Source organism: Ovis aries, chromosome 23 (genome assembly GCF_016772045.2).
Source record: "Ovis aries strain OAR_USU_Benz2616 breed Rambouillet chromosome 23, ARS-UI_Ramb_v3.0, whole genome shotgun sequence".
In the NCBI taxonomy this organism is placed as follows: domain Eukaryota; kingdom Metazoa; phylum Chordata; class Mammalia; order Artiodactyla; family Bovidae; genus Ovis; species Ovis aries.
In genome coordinates, this window is record NC_056076.1 from 56405799 (window position 1) to 56429785 (window position 23987).

Genomic DNA, 23987 nt, shown 5'->3' on the forward strand with positions numbered 1-23987 from the left:
AGACATCCTGGAATGCGAAGTCAGGTGGGCCTTAGGAAACATCACTACGAAGAAAGCCAGTGGAGGTGATGGAATTCCAGTTGAGCTCTTTCAAATCCTAAAAGATGGTGCTTTGAAAGTGCTGCACTCAATATGCCAGCAAATTTGGAAAATGCAGCAGTGACCACAGGACTGGAAAATGTCAGTTTTCATTCCAGTTCCTAAGAAAGGCAATGCCAAAGAATGCTCAAATTATCGCATGGTAATGCTCAAAATTCTCCAAGCCAGGCTTCAACAATACGTGAACTGTGAACTTCCAGATGTTCAAGCTGGTTTTAGAAAAGGCAGAGGAACCAGAGATCAAATTGCCAACATCCATCTGCTGGATCATCAAAAAAGCAAGAGAGTTCCAGAAAAACATCTATTTCTGCTTTATTGACTATGCCAAAGCCTTTGACTGTGTGGATCACAATCAACTGTGGAAAATTCTGAAAGAGATGGGAATAACAGACCACCTGACCTGTCTCTTGAGAAATCTGTATGCAGGTCAGGAAGCAACAGTTAGAACTGGACATGGAACAACAGACTGGTTCCTAAGAGGAAAAGGAATGTGTCAAGGCTGTATATTGTCACCGTGCTTATTTAACTTATATGCAGAGTACATCATGAGAAACGCTGGGCTGGATGAAGCAAAAGCTGGAATCAAGATTTCTGGGAGAAATATCAGTAACTTAGATATGCAGATGACACCACCTTTATGGCAGAAAATGAAGAAGCACTAAAGAGCCTCTTGATGAAAGTGAAAGAGGAGAGTGAAAAAGTTGTCTTAAAACTCAACATTCAGAGAAGTAAGATCATGGCATCTGGTCCCATCACTTCATGGCAAATAGATGGGGAAACAATGGAAACAGTGAGAGACTTTATTTTGGGGGGTTCCAAAATCACTGCAGATGGTGAAGGCAGCCTTGAAATTAACAGACACTTGCTCCTTGGAAGAAAAGCTATGATCAACATAGACAGCATATTAAAAAGCAGAGATATTACTTTACCAACAAAGGTCTGTCTAGTCAAAGCTATAGTTTTTCCAGTAGTCATGTTTGGATGTGAGATTTGGACTCTAAAGAAAGCTGAGCACCGAAGAACTGATGCTTTTGAACTGTGGTGTTGGAGAAGACTCTTGAGAGTCCCTTGGACTGTAAGGAGATCCAACCAGTCCATCCTAAAGGAAATCAGTCCTGAATATTCATTGGAAGGACTGATGCTGAAGCTGAAACTCCAATACTTTGGGCACCTGATGTGAAGAACTGAGCCCTTAGAAAAGAGCCTGATGCTTTCGTTATTATCCTCAAATTTTCAAATGATGAACCTAAAGGACATTTGGATAGAACATAGATTGGGAAATTTTTCTCTGCAAAGGGTTATATAGTGAAAAAAAAATTAGGCTTTGCGGTTCATATCACTTGTGTCACAGTGATTCAACTCTGCCATAATAGTGGTGTTAAAGAGCTATGCCTGTGTGCCTGCTTAGTTGCTCAGTTGTGTCTGACTCTTTGAGACCCTGTGAACTGTAGCCCACCAGGCTCCTCTCCATGGGATTCTCCAGACAAGAATACTGGAGTGGGTGACCATTCCCATCTCCCAGGGGTCTTCTTGACTCAGGAATCGAACCTGAGTCCCCTGCACTGCAGGCAGATCTTTTACCATCTTAGCCACCAGGGAAACCCCAAGAGGTATAGACCGTATGTAAATGGATGAATGTGACTGGCTCCCAATAAAATTTTATTAACAAAAATAGACAGTGGGCTGCATTTGACCCTGGGTCATAGTTTGCTGACCCTTGCATCTGAAGATGGCATTATTGTATCAAGGTTGTAGATATAGTTCCCCCGTTGAATGACCTTTGCTTCATTTTTGAAAAGCAGAACAGAGGAGTGTTTAGAGGCCAAGTTCTGATGACAGATGTATCTGTGTTCCAGTTGCATCTCTGTAACTTCCTGCCTGTTGGTGACCTTGGACAAGTAACCTCCAGTGATCTAGGTTATACATGAAATTGAAAGCAAATTCTTATAAAGGAAGTAAAGATTGACAGTATATTAGAGAAACGAAATAACACCAAGCCTGGGGAATAAAGAGGAACATATGGAGTTAATAATTAATAAAGTCATTGCTCATCATTAATAGCTGTTTTGGTAGAAATAATTGGGTCAGAAGTCAGGATACAATGAGTTAGGAAGGACCATGAGATCAAGTGGAGGTACAGTGCGTGGAAGACGTTTGCTGTTAGAGGAAAAGAAGAGAGGAGTTAGCTTCAGTGGTGGTTGCAGGGTTAAGAGCAGAGTTGATGCTTTGGGAATTCACTGACCCTTTTGCTGGTGGAGGGAGCTATCGGTGGGGCTGTGGACGAGGGCATGCTGCTGAGAGGAAAGCTGGAGGGTTCACCCTTATTGAAAACTCTTCGCTTACAATCTGTAATGATGAAAAGAGGGAGGTGAATATAACAGGTTATTTTCAGCAGCAGCATTTTCAGTGGAAGAAGAGTCATATTTGTTAGAAAAAAGAAAAAAGGAAGTGGTAATAATCCCTTGAAGGGAGAGTCATCTCTTTTTTTAATCCGTCATTCAACTCAGAACAGGCGCTGTGCTGGGTTAGGAGTTAGAGGACTTGTACGATGTAAATAAATAGGAGGGTCGTAACTGGCATGTAGTGGTATTTAAGGAATGCGTAAATGAATATGTCAAGAAGCATGTCTGGGCATATCTGGTGATCTTTTTGACAAGTTTTCCCATAAAGCATTTGTCAGACACTGGTTCTTGGTGAGGTGATCTTGATGGATGGCTTGGGCCAGTGGGATTTTATCAGTGAAGCTAGAAACCTCATGGCCATGGAATACATTTCATAGGCCTACTCTGTGTGACTTTTTATGGGGCTTCCTTATATCTTAGGCTGGAGAGGGAAATGGCAACCCACTCCAGTACTCTTGCCTGGAAAATGTCATGGATGGAGGAGCAAGGTAGGCTACAGCCTGTGGGGTTGCAAAGGGTCAGACACGACCGAGCGACTTTACTTTCAATTTTCACATCTTAGGCACTGTATCAATCAGAATCACCCTATTTATGTTGAAAAAGAATGAAGTTGAAGAAATTGAAAAGTGGCCAGAAAGATTTATCTTTTACCTTGCATTTCTCTCTCTGTTGTCTAATTAGTCAAAACCCTGAAAAAATGAATGGGCTATATTTGCAAAGGTCAGTAGCTTTGTATTCTGTGTAACTAAGCGATAGAATGGGATTTAGAAGTCAAATATAACCTACTGAGAACATACTCTGTGTCTTTCGCTTGCAGAATTCATTCTGTAAAAAAAAAAGAATTTTGTACCGATCGAATTGACTTTATGATTCATTGTGAAAAGGGCACTTGTCCGGTACAGACAGGGACAAGTCAAATGACGTTATGTACAGATACCAGGCCTTTCTGGTGAAGTGTTTTCAGCCTTAGAAAAATTCTTATGATATGTCTGACCTTTGGAGAATCAATTAAACTTGCTTAACATTCTGTCCCCAAACTTTAATGAATATCTTAAAAGAAAATATGAATATGTTAATTGTATATTTATTATATACTTATATATGAGCTCAGCTTTGGGTTCTTCTAAGTGGTTATTAAAATAAAATTTTTAAATTACACTAATTACTGTTTAATTGTTAATAAGTAAAGTTAGGGAGACCTAGCTAAGCAGCCGAACCTTAAAGAAACAAGGGAGTGAATGTCTCACTGTAGGAAAAGAAGGATTTATTAAGTGCCTGTGTGACCAGTGATTCCCCTTAATGGAGGATAATAATTAGAAACCGAATCTGGATGCTTTGTACTGGATGCTCCTGGCTCCTGCAATGACGTTGCGTCGAGTCCCTCTCAGAAGACAGAGCTGGACAGTATGTTTACAAGGCATATACAGTGACTCAAACAAATGTATTAAGTATTTCTGTCTTCCTAAATATAGGAAATACCTTGGACTGACACCATTACCTCCAGTTCTAAGCAGATACCACAGTGTTTGTTCTAGGCTCCCCTCTTGGCATATTATAACTCTCTGCTCACCTGTGAGAAACCTCACCCAGTATTTTCAATGTATTGATTTGTTCCGTTCCCCCTTTATGTAGACAATTTCCTTCCCACCCCACATCTCCTTTTAGGTGTGCCGACCAAAAGCTTACCTCCCACAAGGAGGTAGGAACCCTTTCCTTTTGATTCTTAATGTGCTTTTACCTTCCGCCGTCTGCTTCTCTTAGGCATGATCAGTTGTGTTTATTTATTCTCGTGTTTTCTTTCTGTTTAGGTTTCTTTGTCAAAGTGATGTTTTAGTTTTAATTCTTACTTGAGTTCAGTCATTTCATTTCTGATTTTTCTAATCCTTATTTGTGGTGTTCTTTCATAGTGAGTATCATTTAAAAAATGTTCTCTAGGTTGTTTTGAAAGAGCACATTCATTTCAGTCTGCTTCTTAAACATGTCTGTTTTCTTGCTTTTATTGTCTCTCTCTCTAATAGTAGCTTTATTTTATTATGCACGATCTTAGTCCCCTGACCAGGGATCAAACACGTGCCCCCTGCAGTGGAAACATGGAATCCTAGCCACTGGATCACCAGGGAAGTACTGAACTTATTCTCTCTTGGCCTGCAGTAATTTGACCTCAGTACTTTTTGGAATATTACTCTGTGGGATAATTTTTCCTAGATTTTTTAATGATTAAATCAGGCAGCATTTTTAGCTTCACAGGACCCTTTCTGTTGTTTCACGTGGTTCAGTAAGATGGTGACTTGCTTTCTGACCATTTCTGGCACTGTTCTTCGCCTTACTTTTTTTTTTTTTTTAATTACCTGACCATTTGGATTACGTTCTTAGCACTTTCTCATTACCAGGGCATCCTTTCCTAGAAGGGAGCCCTGAGGCATCAGTGTTGTAAGGGCCTCGGGACTCTGATGTACCAGCCTCACATTTCTCACAACTGTGGACTCTTATGTGTACTTGCTGTTGAGGTAGGTGAGGCCCTCCCAGGTTTAGCTGCTCTTCCCAGATTTATTTTTCAGATGAGTGTCTGTTGGCTCTTTCAGAGTTTTCGTGGCAGAGCTCTCAAGTACATTCCAGCTTCCATCTTCCCTCCTTCCTGCAGCATGCCTGACACCAGGCGGACTTCATAGCTGTTGGCAGCCTTTCCCATCCACTCGAATTTTGGAATTTGTGGGTGTACTTCATCGCTTAGTTCTGTTGAAAATGTTCTCAGTGAGTTTCAGTTATGCCATCTAGTTGCTCTGTCCATTTTTAGGGGGGGATTTGGAAAAACCCAGTAACTATGCTGGCGTCACTGCTGTGATCTTCCCAGAATCCCCTTCAGTCTCTATATTCTTGATGTTAAGTATAAAATTCAGTGAGATACATTAGTTAAAGACAAATCATATTAAACATTTAAAATCTTACCTGTGTATTATTTGAACTAGATGAAGCATATATGTGAATATATTTTTTCTGGATCACACTGGTAAGATACCAGTGTGGTTTTGAATTTCAAGGACACATACTTTCTATTTGGGCTTCCCTCATGGCTCAGTGTTAAAGAGTCTGCCTGCAATGCAAGAGACCCAGGTTCGATCCCTGGGTTGGGAAGATCCCCTGGAGAAGGAAATGGCAACTCACTCCTGTATTCTTGCCTGGGAAATCCCGTGGACAGAAAAGCCTGGCGGGCTACAGTCCATGAGGTCGCAAAGAGTCAGATGCAACTGAGTGGCTAAACAACGACAAAAGTATTTTGAAGTAATTTGATAGACGTGTAAAGACTCATGACTAAAAATCAATGCGTTAGTTCTTTGGGTAAGAAATAATTTCTTCCCGTCTAATATGATTGGGAAATCTGCTCTTTATTAGACCATACAACGTATTTTCAAAGTTCTTGACTTTTGTATCCTCTGTTAGAAAATAATTGAATAGGTCTAGGTCAGGAATGGAGAAGGCAATGGCACCCCACTCCAGTACTCTTGCCTGGAAAATCCCATGGGCAGAGGAGCCTGGTGGGCTGCAGTCCATGGGGTCGCGAAGAGTCGGATACGACTGAGCAACTTCACTTTCACTTTTCACTTTCTTGCATTGGAGAAGGAAATGGCAACCCACTTCAGTGTTCTTGCCTGGAGAATCCCAGGGACGGGGAGCCTGGTGGGCTGCCATCTATGGGGTCGCACAGAGTCGGACACGACTGAAGCGACTTGGTGGCAGCAGCAGCAGGTCAGGAAACCTTTATTGACTCTTAGGTACTGTTTTAGGCCCTCGAGAGCCCAGATGAATAAGATATGATATTCACCCTCAGGAAATATAAACGGATAAATGCAATGCAGTGCAGTAGTGGAGGAGGCAGTGGCACCCCCACTCCAGTGTTCTCGCCTGGAAAATCCCATGGATGGAGGGGCCTGATGGGCTGCAGTCCATGGGGTGGCGAAGAGTCAGACACGACTGAGCGACTTCACTTTCACTTTTCACTTTCATGCATTGGAGAAGGAAATGGCAACCCACTCCAGTGTTCTTGCCTGGAGAATCCCAGGGATGGGGGAGCCTGGTGGGCTGCCGTCTACAGGGTCACACAGAGCCAGACACGACTGAAGTGACGCAGCAGCAGCAGTGAGATGGCTGAGGAGACCCAGAAAGTATTGCAGATACCTGGCCTAGACTGACGTGATCAGGACTGGCTTCTTGGAGGAGGGGGCTTTGAAGAATGAGTGGAGTATCGTCAGGTGGGGGGTGTGGGTGGGTGGTGTGTGTTCTGGGAGTAGCAGGTGGCAGGTGCAGGGAGGGGAGTGGGGACTGACCCGTGTGCTCAGTGGAGCCAGGGACCCACCGAAGACACACGGGCGGTAGGGGGAAGCGAGCCATCCGTGTGTACCTGGCAAGCCCTAAAGCATTCTCTCTCACCTCAGTAGCTTTCAAACTTAAACAAGAAGTAGTGTTAGAATCCTTCCCTCAAAAAGAACTTTTTGTGAAAGCCAGTGTGGCCATCAGATCTGAGGATACATTGGGGAGAGTATTAATTGAAGGATGGTTTGTGAGCTGTGTTTGGCAGGACCTAGTAATCTGTTGGGCTTCCCTGGTGGCTCGGCTGGTAAACAATCCACACGCAAGTGCAGGAGACCCCAGTTCAATTCCTGGGTCAGGAAGATCCCCTGGAGAAGGGAACGGCTACCCCCTTCCGTATTCTTGGGCTTCCCTGGTGGCTCAGCTGGTAAAGAATCCGCCTGCAATGTGGGAGACCTGGGTTCGATCCCTAGGCTGGGAAGATCCCCTTGAGGAGGGCATGGCAACCCACTCCAGTATTCCTGCCTGGAGGATTCCATGGACAGAGGAGCCTGGCCGGCTGCAGTCCATGGGGTCGCAGAGAGTCGGACGGGACTGAGTGAGCACAGCACACGTGGTTTGTTAGGCAGAGTGGGTGAGGGAGGTTAACTCAGCTTTCTGGCTGGTTGACTGACTAGACGTGGCTCTGCCCGGTGTGAGGGAGAATGTGGGATCAGCTTTTGCGGGACTGACGCAGAGTTGCTTTGTGTATGATGCGGGCTGGGGAGAACTTGAGGGAGGGGTGTGGTGGCGAGTATCCAGGTGGAGGAATCGCCCAGGCCCACCGCAAAGTGGACGAGGTCCCTCAGAGAGAGCAGATGGGCTGAGAGAGACTCAAGATCTCGACCTGAAGGGGAGGAGAGGAAACGTGGAGAGCAGAGGTGCGGGGAGAACCCGGAGGAAGGCGGACTGGCAGACAGGGAGTCGGGCGTTTCTGGAAGGGTGGAGCGATCAACTGTGCCAAACGCAGGCAGTGATGAGAACATGTGTGTCCGTGAGGTCACTAGTGTTCTTTTCCAGACTGTTCTCCCAGGATGTGTGGGCCAGAAGCTGGACTGTGGTGGGTTCAGGAGTGAGTGGGCTTCCCTGGTGGCTCAGACGGTAAAGAATCTGCCTGTAATGTGGGAGACCCTGGTTCGATTCCTGGGTCAGGAAGATCCCCTGGAGAAGGGAACGGCTCCCTACTCCAGTATTCTGGCCTGGAGAATCCCATGGACAGAGGAGCCTGGAGGGCTATAGTCCAGGGGGTCGTACAGAGTTGGACACGACTGAGCGACTGTAAGTTCACTTCAAGGACTGAATGGGAAGTGTGGAAATAGACATAGCAAGTACGGAACACTTTTGAAAAGTTTGCAGGAGAAGGGAGGAGAAAGAGGATAGCCAGAGGGGAATGCAGTCTTGGAAACAGGTTTGAGTGTGGATTAAGGGTACAGAGCCAGGGGAGAGAGGCAGGTTCATGATTAGGATCTGAAGGAGACAGCTGTGACGCTGGGTTCCACGTGGGATGGGAAGAAGGCAGAGGGAAGGCAGTTGGCTGTGACCTGGGGGAGGAAAACTTCATTTTCTGAAACTGAGTTTTAAGGGAAGACGCCTTCTCTGTGACATGAAAGTGCACGTGCTGATGGAGAAGCTGCGGAACTTCCCCGGAGACCCAGCCCCGATCTCTAGGGAAGGTGGCTACAGGGACCCGCAGATTTCCAGCACAGACGAAATAGCCTCCTGGAGGAAGATGCCACCTAGGACTCTCATAGCTGGAGAGAAGAACTTAGGGCCTGGCTACAAAAGTGCCGAAAGACAGACTGCCTCTCTTGATGGAGGCCAGTACAGCCAGTGACTTGGAGTGGAAGCCAGTGCTGTTTATCATTCTGAAAACCCTAGAGCCCTTAAGAAACAGGGAGAATCTCCTCTGCCTGTGCTCTGAATGGAACAACAAAGCACCGCCGTTTACAGCATGGTTTACTGAGTATTTTTAAGCCCAGCATTTGAGATGGTAGTTTGGCCACCTGATGTGAAGAGCTGACTCATTGGAAAAGACCCTGATGCTGGGAAAGATTGAAGGCAGGAGGAGAAAGGATGACAGAGGATGAGACGGCTGGATGGCATCGCTGACTCAATGGACATGAGTTTGAGCAAGCTCCGAGAGATGGTAAAGGAAAGGGAAGCCTGGCCTGCTGCAGCCCATGGGGTCGCAGAGAGTTGGACACGACTGAGCAGCTGAACGACAGCAACTGAGACAACCTGAGACTGTTGCCGAGAGTAAAAGATGCCTTCCAAAATCCAGCTGCTGGTTGGCAGGGCGCCTGGCGGCTGCCTAAGACCACTGCTGGAGATGCACCGTGGGAGTCACACTTTCATGCCTGTTACCGCCACACCCATTCTGCAGCTCATGGACCAAGGGGGTGATTGCAACTCGTAAGTCTTCTTATTTAAGAAATGCATTTTGTGAGGCTGTAGCTGTTATATTTGGCATGTTTGGTGCTTCCTCTGATGGATCTGGGCAGAGTAAATTGAAAACCTCTGAAAAGACTTCGCTTTCTAGATGGCCAAAGGACGTTTGTGATTCCCGAGAAGAGCTCAAAATATCAACCTTCATAGGAGCTTGGAAGAAGTCCACTCAAACCCTCAAGGATGCCTTTGAGGAGTTCTAGGCTTCAGTGGAGAAAGGAACTGTACATGTGGTGGAAATGGCAGCAGAGCCAGAGACGGAAACGGAGCCTGAAGACGTGAGCGGGCCACTGGCCCCTCGTGATGAAGCTTGCACGGACGAGGAGTGGTTTCTGCAGGTGAAACCCGCTGCGGGCGAAGATGTTGGAAGATCCCTGAAATGACCACAAAGGATTTAAACTGTGACATCCGCTAGGTTCATAAAGCAGCAGCAGAGTTTGGAGATTGCCTCCCAGTTTTGAAAGAAGTTCTGTGGGTAAAATGCTGTCAAACAGTGTTACCTGCTAGAGAGGGATCGTTAATGAGAGGAAGAGTCCATCAATGCAGCAAACTGTGTCACTGTCTCATTTTAAGAAATCATCGCAGTCACCCCAGCTTCAGCAGCCATCACCTTGGTAGGGTCAGCGACCGTGAGCATCGAGGCAGACCCTCCACCGTCAAATAGATGACGACCTCCCGAGGGCTCAGGTGATGGTTAACAGGTGTTTGGTTTGTTTGTTTTTTCGATTTTGTTCAGCAATAAGGTGTTTTTAATTTGGTAGGTACAGTTTTTAGGCATAATGCTGTTATGCTTACAGTGTGGTTTAAACATAACGTGCCTGGGCACCAGGAAACTAAACAGTTCACGTGACCCACTTTATTGCGATGTCACTCGCTTGATCGCAGTGGTCTGGAAGGATCCCTGTACGTTCAGAGATTTGTCCATTCTTCTTCCACACATCTCTCTCTTCTTAGTTTGTCAAGACACCTGTTTGTCTTAATCACAGTCACACCTCAGTCCCATAGCAGCGGTCAGCCTTGGTGAAAGTCACACTTTCTCTGGGAGTGGATGGGTTTAGAGGAAGGGGTGGGACAAAGACAAAGGAGGGAAGTCGCGGTCATAAAGCAGGATGCTAGGTTTTCACAGTCTGATGTAAACTGGCTCCCAATCTTTTCACCTATATTTCAGTAAATGTAGTACAGTTGACCCTTAACAACAGGGGTTTGAGCTGTGTGGGTCCACTTGGAACCTTTTTTTAACGGTAAACACCACAGCCCTCTAGTCCAGGAGCGGTGGAATTTGTGGATAAGGGGAACCATGGTTATAGAGGGCTGACTGTAAATTACACGCGGAATTTGACTGCTCGGATGGGTGGACGCCCCCAGCCTCCGAGTTTTCCGGGGTCAGCCGTCTCCGCTCTCCGCAGCGTGTGGAGCGGCCTTGTGCCATCACCCACCCCGCCCCAAGGCCCGCGCCCGGCTGCTGCCCCTCATCTCCGGAGCCTCGGTTTGACAACCACTACTTCCGCAAAGCTGCTGAAGGTTTTCAGGCGATGCCGCTGAGTCTGGCAGTCAGCTGAGCCTTCTCAGACTCTCTGGCGCTTGGTTTGTGGGTCTGGCCTGGTGCTCGCTCTCGTGTGCGGGTACAGGGAGGCCGCAGATGCGCTGGCTTACGCGCGGTGCGCTTCTTCGCGTTAGCGCTGCTGACGTCTGGGCATGTAGTGCTCTCTTCTCGGGACTGTCCTGTGCAGTGCAACGTGTTTCTTGGCGCCCCCAGCCTCCGCCCACCACACGCCACCCGCACCTTCTCCAGAGGTGACTCCCGAAGATGTCTGCAGACGTTGCCAGTGTCCTTTGGAGCTGTGTGTGTGTGGGGGTGGGGGAGGGGGGGGGGGGGGAGGGGGCGGGGGGGTGGGGACTGCCCCTGGCTGAGATCCACCGCTTTCTAAGCTCCTCAAAGGACCATTTGCTTTTTCTCGTGTTTCCAGCGCCCAGCAGTGCTCGCTGCGTTATAGTGAGCAAGCCACTAGGGTTCACCTTTTCCCTCATCTCCCAGCCCTCCATCTCCCGAGTCTCTGCAGAAGGGACACTGAGAACCTCTTGATGCCTTAAATCAAAGGTCAAGTAGATACAGGAGGGCCTGAACTTCCTGCTCCATCCTGACTACTGACAAGCTGTGAAACCAGTGTGACTGACTAACCTCTTAGCTTCCATTTGTTTTTAGCTTTAAAGTGTGTGTATATGTATGTATGTGTGTGTGTGTGGTGGTGGTGGTGGTGGTGTAATGTTGTAATGAAGTTAAATGAGCAATGTGTTTGCAAACATTGATCTCAGTAGGTATCCAGTGCACACTTGTTTGATACTCCTGATTGATTGATTGATTGATTGCATTCATTCGGCCAGTATTGAGCGCGGATGCTGAGAGGGTCCCAGGCGAAATCAGTGGAAAGTGTGTTAGTCTTGCCCGCACCCCACAGACCCCGGGCCTGAGGAGTTCCTGCCCCAGTGTGGGGGACACTGGGCCATTCCCTGGGCTGAGCTTTCGTCTAGCCCTTGGGAGCCGGGTGCGACAGAGCCCAAGGAGACCAGCCGCCCTGCAGGGTTGCTGGGAAGGCTTTTCTGAAGGGTCGCTTGCCTAGGGGCTTGACATCTGGAAGAAGTGTGGGCAGGAACATCCCAGGCATAGAAGGTGGAGCATGCAGATGTGGGCAGGACAGTGATCAGGCCAGAGACTGCAGCGTGTGCTGAGACCAGTGGTGGGAGAAGAGGGTAGACGCCCAAGTGGCGCCGTGGTTAAGAATTCGACTGCCGATGCAGGAGACGCAGGTTCGATCCCTGCGTCGGGAAGATGCCCTGGAGGAGGTATGGCAACCAACTCTGGTGTTCCTGCCTGTAGAATCCCATGGACAGAGGAACCTTATAGGCTGTAGTCCATGGGGTTGCAAAAAGCTGGACATGGCTGAGCACAGGCACGAGAGTCGACGTGTGTAAGTCTTTCTGAAATCAGATTCCTCGCCACAGTGACCCGGGAGCAATTGGAGAGGTTTTCTTTTTTCCTTTTCATTTTATTAGCATTTAGTCCTGTCTTTTCTCTTACACATCAGTCACCCAGAATCTCACTGTATTTCCATTCTTTCACAAATATGTTGAGTTTTGTATACAAAATAGAAGCCCTTCAAACACAGTTTCTTTCCTTAAAACACAATTTCTTTCCTTTAAACAGTTTCTTTCCTTAAAATACAGTTTCTTTCCTTTAGTGATTTAAACTTTTCACATGTGTCTTTAACATATTTATTTGCAATATTGAATAAAATAAGCTGGATTTTATTATCTAGCAAGAGAAACACTGCTTGTTTTTATCTATTAGCTGTTGACACCAGCTCTCTGAAGTAAGTAGTCTTTCTTTTATTTGGGAGATGGAAGAAGTAATGCTGGAGGTGTCGAGTGGTTCATGTAAAGATCTGTCTAATAGGGAAGTGGGAGGAGTAGGGCCCCCGCCTCCAGGGCTCCAGGTCTTGTTACTCAGTCCCTTGGCCCTTTGGGAAGAATCACAAGTCATTCCGCTCGTGCTAGTGTTGTGGAAAGTTAGCATGTTGATCTAGGAATGTCTTAATATGTTAATGCCATTTGGTTACTGTTACTCCAATATTATCCAGTAAGACCTGGCCTGTAGAAATATCTTTAGAAGACAGTTTCTTTATAAAAAGTGTTTTTATTTAACACATAATTAACTTGTAATTTACATTTTATTTATGTCATATGAAATAAATTATAGTACAGTATAAACCTTAGTGCATCCCAGGTGGCTCAGTGGTAAAAGAATCCACCTGCCAATGCAGGAGACTCCAGTTTGACCCCTGGGTCAGGAAGATTCCCTGGAGGAGGAAATGGCAACCCACTCCAGCGTGCTTGCCTGGAGAATCTCATGGACAGAGGAGCCTGACAGGCTGTGGTGCATGGGGATCACAGAGTCCAACATAACTGAGCGCACATGTTTGCGTGCACACACACACACACACACACACACAGAGACACACACAGACACACACACATAAAACCTTAAAACCTTAATAACTAAAATACCTCTCTTTTTGGCTTATGCTTATTAATATACTTGTTAATGAAAACACATGAAAGGAAGTGAAATAACATCATCTAATGCTAGACAGCATATTAAAAAGCAGAGACATTACTTTGCCAACAAAGGTCCGTCTGGTCAAGGCTATGGTTTTTCCAGTGGTCATGTATGGATGCGAGAGTTGGACTGTGAAGAAAGCTGAGCGCCGAAGAATTGATGCTTTTGAACTGTGGTGTTGGAGAAGGCTCTTGAGAATCCCTTGGACTGCAAGGAGATCCAACCAGTCCATTCTGAAGGAGATCAGTCCTGGGATTTCTTTGGAAGGACTGATTGATGCTACAGCTGAAATTCCAGTACTTCGGCCACCTCATGCAAAGAGTTGACTCATTGGAAAAGACCCTGATGCTGGGAGGGATTGGGGGCAGGAGGAGAAGGGGACGACAGAGGATGAGATGGCTGGATGGCATTGCCGACTTGATGGAAGTGAGTTTGGGTGAACTCCGGGAGTTTTTGATGGCGTGCTGCGATTCATGGGGTCCCAAAGAGTCGGACACAACTGAGCAACTCAACTGAACTGAACTGAATGAGTATCTTGTAATTCATACCTAATCACAAAATCCCATTCTATCCAAAATCAAGTATTTAGAGTACGTATATTGTCTAACTCCAACTTAAAACAGGATTCTCTGAGGGAAAGCTCATCTTACTGTTTTCCTAACTGTTAGTGTGCAGTAACAGCAATACGACAGCAGAGGGCACCAAATCTCCATCTCAGTCTTAACACATTTTCTTGGTCGTTAATTTTTTGCGTTTCCTTCTTCCCTTCTTGTCTTCCTTATTCCCTGCCTTCATCCCTTTCCCCAGTCCTTAAAATCATTGACATTAAAACCCTACTTTTTAAAATAGCAGATGGTGACATTTTCCTCTTTACTGAATTTTAGAATGTTTTAAAAGTACATTAAGACATCATCGTGTTTTTATTTGTTGAAACTTTTGTATTCAATATTATGCATCAGATTTCAGAAGTTTTTTTAAAGGTCTTTATTCAATAAAATATTCTATCCATAATCAAGAATAAAATTATTCATTTTTCTTACAAATTTATTCTTAAATAATAAGCTAGTACTCTATATTTAGTTCCTAAAAATTATTTAGAGCATACATTATAAATGATATCTACATAGTCATTTTATAAAATATATTAATATTTTTAAATATATATTTTTCTTATATTCTGTTTTAGAACTCTGTATTTGTAGAGGCTTGTGTGTATGTGTGTGTTAAATAACATTTCCTAGTCTTATTAGTATCCTTCATCTCTGGTTTCAGAGGAGATTCAAAATTAAAAAAAAAAATCATCCATTTTTCTTCTTTCCACTTTATCATCAAAATCAGCTGATGTTTAATGCTAACTTCATGAATCAAGTTAATGTTTAGGTAGAAATCTAAACTGTTTGATATTATAATTATAGGTTGAACTCAGGACCCTTTCAGGAAAAACAATGAATTATTTTACCAGGTAACTTTAAAAATTGTCCCCAAAATCATGACATTAAAAAACAGTTCAGAAATAAGTAAGCTTTTAAACTGGGACCACTGAAGTAAATGGCACAAGAGTAAAATTATTGCCAGTGTTCCAGTTGTCTCTTAGTCATTGGATAAGATGAAATACGGCTGAAGTATCAATATGTCATCAGTTTTAGGGGACAGAGTTATCAGGTGTTTCAGCAGACATGACTTAACCTGGCGTTTATTCAAATCTGTAATAATAGTAAATGCTGTAGAAAGGATAATAACATTTCCTTCTCTGCAGATTGTGAGATGACTGGTTGGGTTTTTCGTCTGTCGCTGTTGCTGGGGGCTGCTGCTTTATGCTGTGTGTGTGTGTGTGTGTGTGTGTGTGTGTGTGTGTGTGTGTGCTGAAGAATCCCTGAGGTTGAAGACAGGTTGATCCCGAGATCACAGTTCTGTCACTTGGCTTGGGTTTTCACTTGAGACAGAATTTTAGCCTCTGCTCTTCATGGGATTGCCACAGATTGACTGTCAGTGATGACCACGCAACCCAATACTTTTTCCTTATTTTTGCATTTCTGTACTATTTTAAGTCGAGTTCCTTGTTTATCTGAAATGACTAAATCTATATTTTCCCATGTACAGAAGACAAAGACTTGCAGTAAAATGTCAAATGTGTCTGTCTAACTAGCTTCGTAGGGGTGTGTGAGTTGCATTTACCGTCAGGTGTTACTTACCAAGACCATTTTATTTGCATATTCCACATGATTTAGCTTTTCTGTGTCCCTTTTTAAGTAAGTTTTAACATGATCGCCTTAAGCACAGAGGCTTTTTTTTTTTTTCTCTCTCAAGCATATTGTAGAAAATGGGCATTCTGCAAATATTTGCTGAGTTGAGTTTAATCTTGCTCCATGATAATGCAAAAACGAGTTTGTGAGCGCACATCTCAGACGCTCTTTAATAAAGGTGACAGAGCAAGCACACCGGCATTCCTGTTAAAGCATTTCCAGGGTCAGGTGGCCTGTTCTTGAAACTGTGAAGACTAGAAGATGATTGAAGGAGTTAGTTGGCTCTATACGTTGTATATCTTATGGTTAAGCCAAGAGGTCCTTGGAGTTTGGTAGATGTTTTTGTTTATTTTTCTTTAGTTAATCTTAGTGCAATATACTGGATATCAGACATGCCAGTGATCAACTCTGCCATCTTCATGCATGTAGCTAATTTTTCTTTTTAAGAAATTTTTTTATTTTGTATTAGACTATGGCCAGTTAACAATGTAGAGATAGTTTCAGGTGAACAGCAGAGGGATTCAGCCACAGATACATATGCATCCATTCTCCCCCAAACTCCAGTCTCATCCAGGCTGCAAGGCAGCGTTGAGCTGAGTTCTCTGTGCCGAGGCAACGTTGAGCTGAATTCTCTGTGCTGTATAGTAAGTCCTTGTTGGTTGTCTATTTTAAATATAGCACTGTGTGGTGGTGGTGCTTTAGTCACTAAGCTGTGTCCAGCTCTTGCAATCTGTGGAATGTAGCCTGCCAGCCTCCTCTGTCCATGGGATTCTCCAGGCAAGAATACTGGGGTGGCTCGCCATTTCCTTTTCCAGGGGAGACCCTGGAATTGAACCTGGGTCTCCTGCATCGCAGGCAGATTCTTTACCGACTGAGCCATGAGGGATAACAATGTGTACATGTGGCTAAAATCTTACCCTCCCAACTTCGCTTGTGTCCATATTTTGTTGTAATGAGACTTTGCTAGTCAGTGAAATCCGTGGTCAGGCATTACAGGTCATACGCGGGACTTGCTGATGTTAGAAGGCGTAGTTCATCTGCAGGACGCGGGCTTGAGCCTTTGTCTGCTCTCCTTTCCTTGTCTCCCTCTGTTCTCATCTGCTTTCATTGTTCCCTCTCTTTTTATGGCTGTGGATGGCCATTAGATACAGTTTTTGCCACAGTGATACAGTCAGTAGGACCGAGAGGTTGATGAGAGGAGTCGCACACAGTCAGGCCCAGATGCCAGGGCGCCAGACCCCAGATAACCTCTCAGCTGTCCGAGCACACAGGCTGTCTGCGGGCACCCCTCCCAGAGAGAGGCGGCACCTGGGCAGGTCCGGGGTGCTGAGAGGGGTGCGTGTGGTTGGCATCAGAGGAGGGCGCTTCAAGGACGACCTTGGGTCCTCATTCTGGCAGCTCTTGCCGCTTCGAGAATTAGCGAGCGTGCTTGGTTTTTTGTTTTTATTTACTCTTTGGTAGTAATGGTTTCTCTTTCTCCTAAAATAATTTTGTAGATTTTTTAACTGGAAAGACAGTATTTACCAAAGTACTGTGTTTTGCCTAATGTTGTTATTCCCTCAAACCTCGTGCCACATCTGTCTACCTAATATTGATATAAAATCCATTTTGCTGGGACATAACTGGCCCTAAGGCCCAGCACAGCGCCCAGGTTATAGCCTCAGCTCAGTATGTGTTAGCTCTCATTGTTAACAGCTTTGATCTTAGTGATACTTTAGGTATAATGTTTTTATTATGAATATGTAATTTAATGTCTCACTCAGTCCAGTTAGTGTCAGAGGTGCACAACCTTAAGCACAGTGTCTGACGTTACGCAGTCAGTGTTTGAAAAAGCAGATATGAAAGTGGCGCGAGAAATAAGGCAGTAGGCAGTCACCCCAGCCCAATTCCTGGTGCGATTGATGCTTCTCTCCGCTCAGCTGGGTGGCTTCTGTCTCCTTCAAGCTTGTATTCATGACCTGGATCTATTCTTTTCAGCCAACATTGCTGGTAGAGGAATAGTTATAAAACTAAATTCGATCATGTTACTCCCCTTATTAAAGTCTTTAGGTAATAGTTCCCATACTTCTGGCTTCCCTGGTGGCTCACTTAGTAAAGTGTCTGCTTTCAGTGTGGGAGACCCGCGTTTGATCCCTGGATCGGGAAGATCCCCTGGAGAAGGAAGTGGCAGCCGCACTCCAGTCGTCTTGCCTGGAGAATCCCATGGATGGAGGAGCCTGATGGGCTACCGTCTGTGGGGTCGCAAAGAGTCAGACACGACTGAGCGACTTCACTTTCTCTTTCTCTATTTCTCGTGTTTAACGGTAGAAAGTCATCTCAGGTTTTCATTAGGCAGATTCTGATCCATTCCAAGAGACACAGATTCGGGTCTGATACCCAGCCCCAGAACCCGTACTTTAGCAAGCATCCCTGATGTTCTCCGGGAAGCACTGCGTTAGTGGCCCCTGAGCCTGCTCGAGAACGTTCCGAAGCCCCGGTGTGGGCCTCTGCGCTCTCAGCGAGCCGCGCCTTGCACTCTTTCCCTTGGTACCGACAGCAACACCCATCCTGTGCTGTCTCCTGCCTTCCTCCCTGCTCACTCTTCTGCCCGTCGTAGTTCCAGTTAGCCCTTTGGTGAGGGGCCCCTGACACCCGAGGTGGACTCAGTACTTGGTTTTTCTTATCATACCTTCCAGTGTCCTTTCTTTGTAACACCATTCATACTGCATAGTCATGTCAATATCTAGCTATTCGGGTTCCATAGCTAGAAAATCATCTTATTTATCTTTGTATCCTTAGTGCCTTGCATGAACATAGATGAATGCGGCATAAATGAGTGAGATACCGGGATGGAATTCAGAAAGTCTTTCTTTTTTTTTTTTACTTCATATTTTGTGTAGTGGAAATTTATCATACTACTTATGTACCTTAGGTTCTTAAGCTATAGTACGGAAATGATATTTATTTTCTACCTTTCTTTAAACACCATGTGTTCAGAGCAGAGGTTCATACAAAGCAGAATTAGTGATGATTCTGGAAATAAGTTTTGAAAGAACAGCCACTTGAGCTGCCTCTTGAAGGGTGAGGAGAAGTGTGGCTTGAGTGGCAGCAGTGAGAATGAGAGAAAGGTGCCGTCCTGGCATGAGCCACGCAGAGGCGCAAGTCCTTGGCCGCGTGGTTCTGGGGCACAGGTGGCTTAATTTGGTTTCACTGGAAGATTGTAGGGTTGTAGTCAGAGATGAGGAGAAGGCAGTGGCACCCCACTCCAGTAGTACTCTTGCCTGGAAAATCCCACGGGCGGAGGAGCCTGGCAGGCTGCAGTCCATGGGGTCGCGAAGAGTCGGACACGACTGAGCGACTTCACTTTCCCTTTTCACTTTCATGCATTGGAGAAGGAAATGGCAGCCCACTCCAGTGTTCTTGCCTGGAGAATCCCAGGGACGGGGGAGCCTGGTGGGCTGCCGTCTATGGGGTCACACAGAGTCGGACGCAACTGAAGTGGCTTAGCAGCAGCAGCAGTTAGAGATGAAATTGAAGGAGTAGGTGGCCATCTATTTTGGAGGCTGTTTTGTGCTTTGCAAAGAAGTCTTTGCTTTGCAAAGATTTTATCCCTGGGTTATAAAATGCTGTTGAAGCCTCTTAAGCAGGAAAGGAACGTAGTCAGGTGGGAGGAGGACTGAGACAGAAGAGAGAGCATGTAAAGGGAGTCAGTGCAATGCTGTGATAGAAGAGTGGACTAGCAACTTAAAATAGTTTTACAAAGATTTTTATAATGTTGTTTGTTTATTTTGCCAGGTACTCCGATAGGTATGGGATTGCACTCGATGAGTAAGACATAGTTCCTACAGAGAACAGGAACATGTAAATACATGAAATAGCTAATTATATAAATACAGCCAAGGCGTACAGGCTTGTGATGTGTATAAAAAATGTTATGGGAACTGGGTTTGCTGTGGATTAACTTTCCCTGGGAGAATTAGGGTCTTGATGGACGAGAAGGGGTTGGAGTGGAGCCAAGAAGAGTATTTTGGGTAAAGAAAGAAGGGGACCAGTGGGTGAGGGAGCGTGGTTATGGCGCTGGAACCTGTCTGTTAAAGCGGGAAGGTACTTGGCATCGAGTTGTAATGGACCTTGAATGTTGTACTTAAGGATTTAGCATTTTATCCAAGAACTGTATTTTCTACTTATGAAAATGCATGTTGATTATAGACCACGTAAGAAATATACAGAAATAGTAAGAAAATGTAGATCTGATAACGATTGCATCACAAAAAGTAATAGGAACATTTTCATGTATGTGTTTTCACTGTTTCTCATCATGCTCAGATGCATACTTGGGCATTAAAGAAATGAAATCAGAATTTTAACTCTGTTGTATAGCGTGTGTGTGTGTACGTGTGTGCTCTTGTGTAATCTTATCTCACTTAAAATTGGAATACAGGCATTTTGCCATGTGGTTAAATGTGCCAAGGAAGCATGATTTGTCTTGATTTACAGTATTTATTGTATGATTAGCTTAAATTATTTATTTCCTTAGCGTTAGACTATTTAGGTTGCTTTCCATCTAAAGTAATGGGCACTGTTTCACCAAATATCTTTGCACATAAATCTTTGTATTTCTGACTATTTAGGATAAATAGAGTTCTAGAAATAAATGTACTGGTCAAACAGTGCTAAGGGCTTGTACACCCCTTCTCTTCTGAAAGGGCTGCTATTGAAAGTGCTGCCTTCAGTGTGTGGGTTTGACTTTCATTATACTCCTGGCTAAGGAATTTTTTGTGTGTGTTTACTGTTTGTTAATTTTATAAATGATACCTGGTGGTTTTTTAACTGTTATTTCCTCAACAGCTAGTTCGAGTCAGTTTTCCCTTATATTCCTTGACTATTTGTCTCTTTTATTGTGAATTGTCCTTGAGCTTTATGATATCTTTCCCTTTTATTTTGGCACTCATGTTTTTATATAGATTGTAACTTTATCAGTCTTATTTGTGGTGCATTTTTATTCCTATTTCTTACTTGCCTTCAATTTTTCTAGTAGTGAATTTGAAATTTGGGTCTGTGTGGCAAGTCCTTTCTCATCTTGAGATCAGATATATTCACCTATATTTTGATTTAGGTTTTAAATTTTGTACTTTTCATTTCTCTTAATAACCCATGATAACGGGGCAGTTTTTTGGCAGGAGACTGACATGATGAGATTTGCTTTTCAGAAGGAAGTGTTGCGGCTCGGCAGAGATTGGATGGGAGCGAGGAGAGAGACAAAGGGGGGTGAATCCGTTTTGGAAGAGAGAAAAAAAGGATCTGGACGTGGTGGTGTGGTGGCGACAGAGGAGAATGATTCTTAACCCATGACTTGGGAGGAGCAGCAGGTTTAGTGGGAGGGTGGAGGTTAGGACATATTAAATACAAGGTTCTGTGGGACATCCAGGTAAAAGCAATGGTAAATACAGGGTTGAAACTCCTTCAGGAGCTGGTCTGGCTGGTGATGGAAATTAGGGAGCCATTACAAATAGGTGATAGTTCTATTGTGGGAGAAAGAATGAGTTTTCAGGGCATCTAACTGAGTGGTCAGAATTAGAAGTTTCAGCAAGAAGATATCCTCTGGGAATCTCTTTTTATACTTTCTCTTAGCAAAATCAGCAATGTCAGAAATAGTGAATACAGTCAGATATGCGGAGAGATTAATGAGGAGAGGGACCAGAGAGCTGCCATCGGATTAATCTACAGCTTTCCTTACATTTGGCTAAAAGGGGCAGTAGACTGGGAAAGCAATAGAAGAGGGAACATGGTCAAACTGTAGCACTTCTGAAGAATGCAAGGAGGCTTGAACATGTTCTCTATTGAAGGAAAAGAATCTACGAACCGGGAGAGATTGAAGGTAAAGTAAAAAAGGAATTTGGTGCAGCGACGAAAAGGATGACTAGTTGTGATGAATGGATTATTCTTTCAGGTGGAACCGTAGTAGCTTATTCTCAGATGTAGAATTTGCATTCAAGTTATTGAAACAATTTTTAACCTGCTTGATAAGTAGAAAGACTCCCTACTTCAATAAGACAATTTCATTTCTTTTAAAAACACTGACAATTCTATAATTATTTCAGCTTGGCCTTCTTCTAATTTTAAGTTCATATCTCTTATGTGCTGTTGATTGACAAAGCTGCCTTGTTCCTTTTAATGATATAGGTACCTAAAAAAACCAGCTTAATAAGCATCTAAATTCCTTCAACTATGTATTGTTCATTAATGAAGGCATGACATGAAATACTTTGAATTGTAACCATCTTTTCGAAATGTCTGTTGCAGGGAAATTTACCTAAATATTCTCATAACTCCCTGATGGTTCAAGCAATAAAGACAAACCTAACAGACCCGGACATTCACGTGCTCTTCTTTGATGTGGAAGCGCTGATTATTCAGCTCTTGACTGAAGAAGCCTCTAGGCCGAACACGACGCTTATTTCCCCAGAGAATCTGCAGAAAGCATCTGGCAGTTCAGACAAAGGGGGCTCTTTTCTAACCGGAAAACGAGCAGCAGTCCTCTTCCAACAAGTGAAGGAAACCATCAAAGAGAACATAAAAGAGCACCTCCTGGACGACGAAGACGAGGATGAGGAGGCGGTGCGGCAGAGGCGGGAGGACAGCGACCCTGAGTATCGGGCCAGCAAGTCCAAGCCGCTGACCCTGCTGGAGTATAACCTGACGATGGACACCGCCAAGTTGTTCATGTCCTGCCTCCACGCCTGGGGTTTGAATGAGGTCCTGGACGAAGTGTGTCTCGACCGCCTGGGGATGCTGAAACCCCACTGCACAGTGTCGTTTGGCCTCTTATCGAGAGGAGGTCACATGTCCCTGATGCTTCCGGGTTATAACCAGGCGGCTTGTAAACTGTCCCGCGGGAAAGCTGAAGTGGGAAGGAAGCTGGCGGCCACCGAGGGCGTCGGGAAGGGGACCTACGGCTTGTCCCGGGCCGTCACCACGCAGCATCTCCTGTCGGTCATATCTTTGGCAAACACCTTGATGAGTATGACCAACGCAACTTTCATTGGTGATCATATGAAGAAGGGCCCTACCAGGTGTGACCTTGATAGCTTGATTTTTATCCTTATGATGCAGAAAAAAAAGAAACCTGTTTTCTTTTTATCACGTCTTATTACCTTTTTCGCGGTGAGCGGGGACTCTACACGCCTTGGCAATTTTGTGTCATCTCAGTGTTTCCCCTTTATATTTTAACTACAACACGCATGGCTTACAATATAATCAAATTGTACAGTTTTATCTGTACTCAGACATACTTAGTAGCTATCTTAAAAAAATACTGGAATGAAAGAGTAGGTCAGAGTTCAGCTTTAACAAATAACTTATAGACTAGCTCTTCAGTAAATATAATCTTGGATTATATCTTCCTGTAGTTGGCACTGACATTAAATTCAAGATGTACATTTGGTTAAAATGCTTCTCTTTATTGTGACCCATGTGTAATGAATGGTAAGTGTTTAGTGATTGGTTTCAGAAATTTTGTGAGAAGTATAGTCAGAATTTCTCAATGGGAAAAGAGAAAACAACTTTTTTAAATGTGGAAGAGTATTCTTTTAATATTTCTAGAATACTTAGCCTGAATTAGTATTTCTTATTTTCCAGAAGTCACGAAGACAACTTTTAAATTTTGGTTTTATTATACTTTTTGAGAGTTGACCACAGTTAGAATTTTTTTTTTTTTTAATTTAACAACTACTAAAGTGGCACTTTCCTAGTGTCTGGCTCTGTTGTAAGCACTTTACAAATATTATTTCCTTAATGCTCTTAACCCTATAAGGTGGGTACTTTTATTATCCTTTTGTTTTCAGATGATAGAGCTGAGACATGGAGGAGAAGTAACTTGTCCAAGGTCACACGAGTAGTAAGTGGTAGAACCAGAATTCGAAAGGAAACAGGTGGCCATGGAGACCAAGCTTTCTTAATGCCTTATTGCCTTTTTCAGACTTTAGGGCTGAATTACTTGAAATTTGTATGTATTTTAATTGATTTATTTTAGATTGAAGGATAGCTGCTTTACAGTGTTGTGTTGGTTTCTGCCAAGCATCAGCATGAGTCAGCCACGGGTACACACATGTCCCCTCCCTCCTGAACCTCCCTCCCCCCTCCCTCCCCACCCCACCCCTCTAGGTTGTTACAGAGCCCTGGTTTGAGTTCCCGGAGTCATACAGCAAATTCCCATTGATTGACTATTTTACATATGGTAATTATGGAACTCAATATATTGTTCCATAAATTCATTTGGACCAGTGATACAGAGTGGGCTGAAATATCAGCATAATAATATTAAAAAATGAAGGGCTAATTATCATATTTATCTGTCAGTAG

At 44.3% G+C, this 23987-nt stretch overlaps 1 protein-coding gene across 8 annotated transcripts in view; it reads left to right on the top strand.

Annotated features, from left to right (window-relative positions):
• The window catches only part of WDR7 (WD repeat domain 7), a 355172-nt gene that overhangs the window by 79795 nt on the left and 251390 nt on the right, over window positions 1–23987 (top strand). For all 8 annotated transcript variants that reach the window (XM_060405554.1, XM_060405555.1, XM_060405557.1 and 5 more), the window contains one exon: window positions 21930–22699. In XM_060405554.1, the coding sequence (XP_060261537.1) occupies window positions 21930–22699 (770 nt within the window). The remainder of the gene's footprint in view (window positions 1–21929; window positions 22700–23987) is intronic.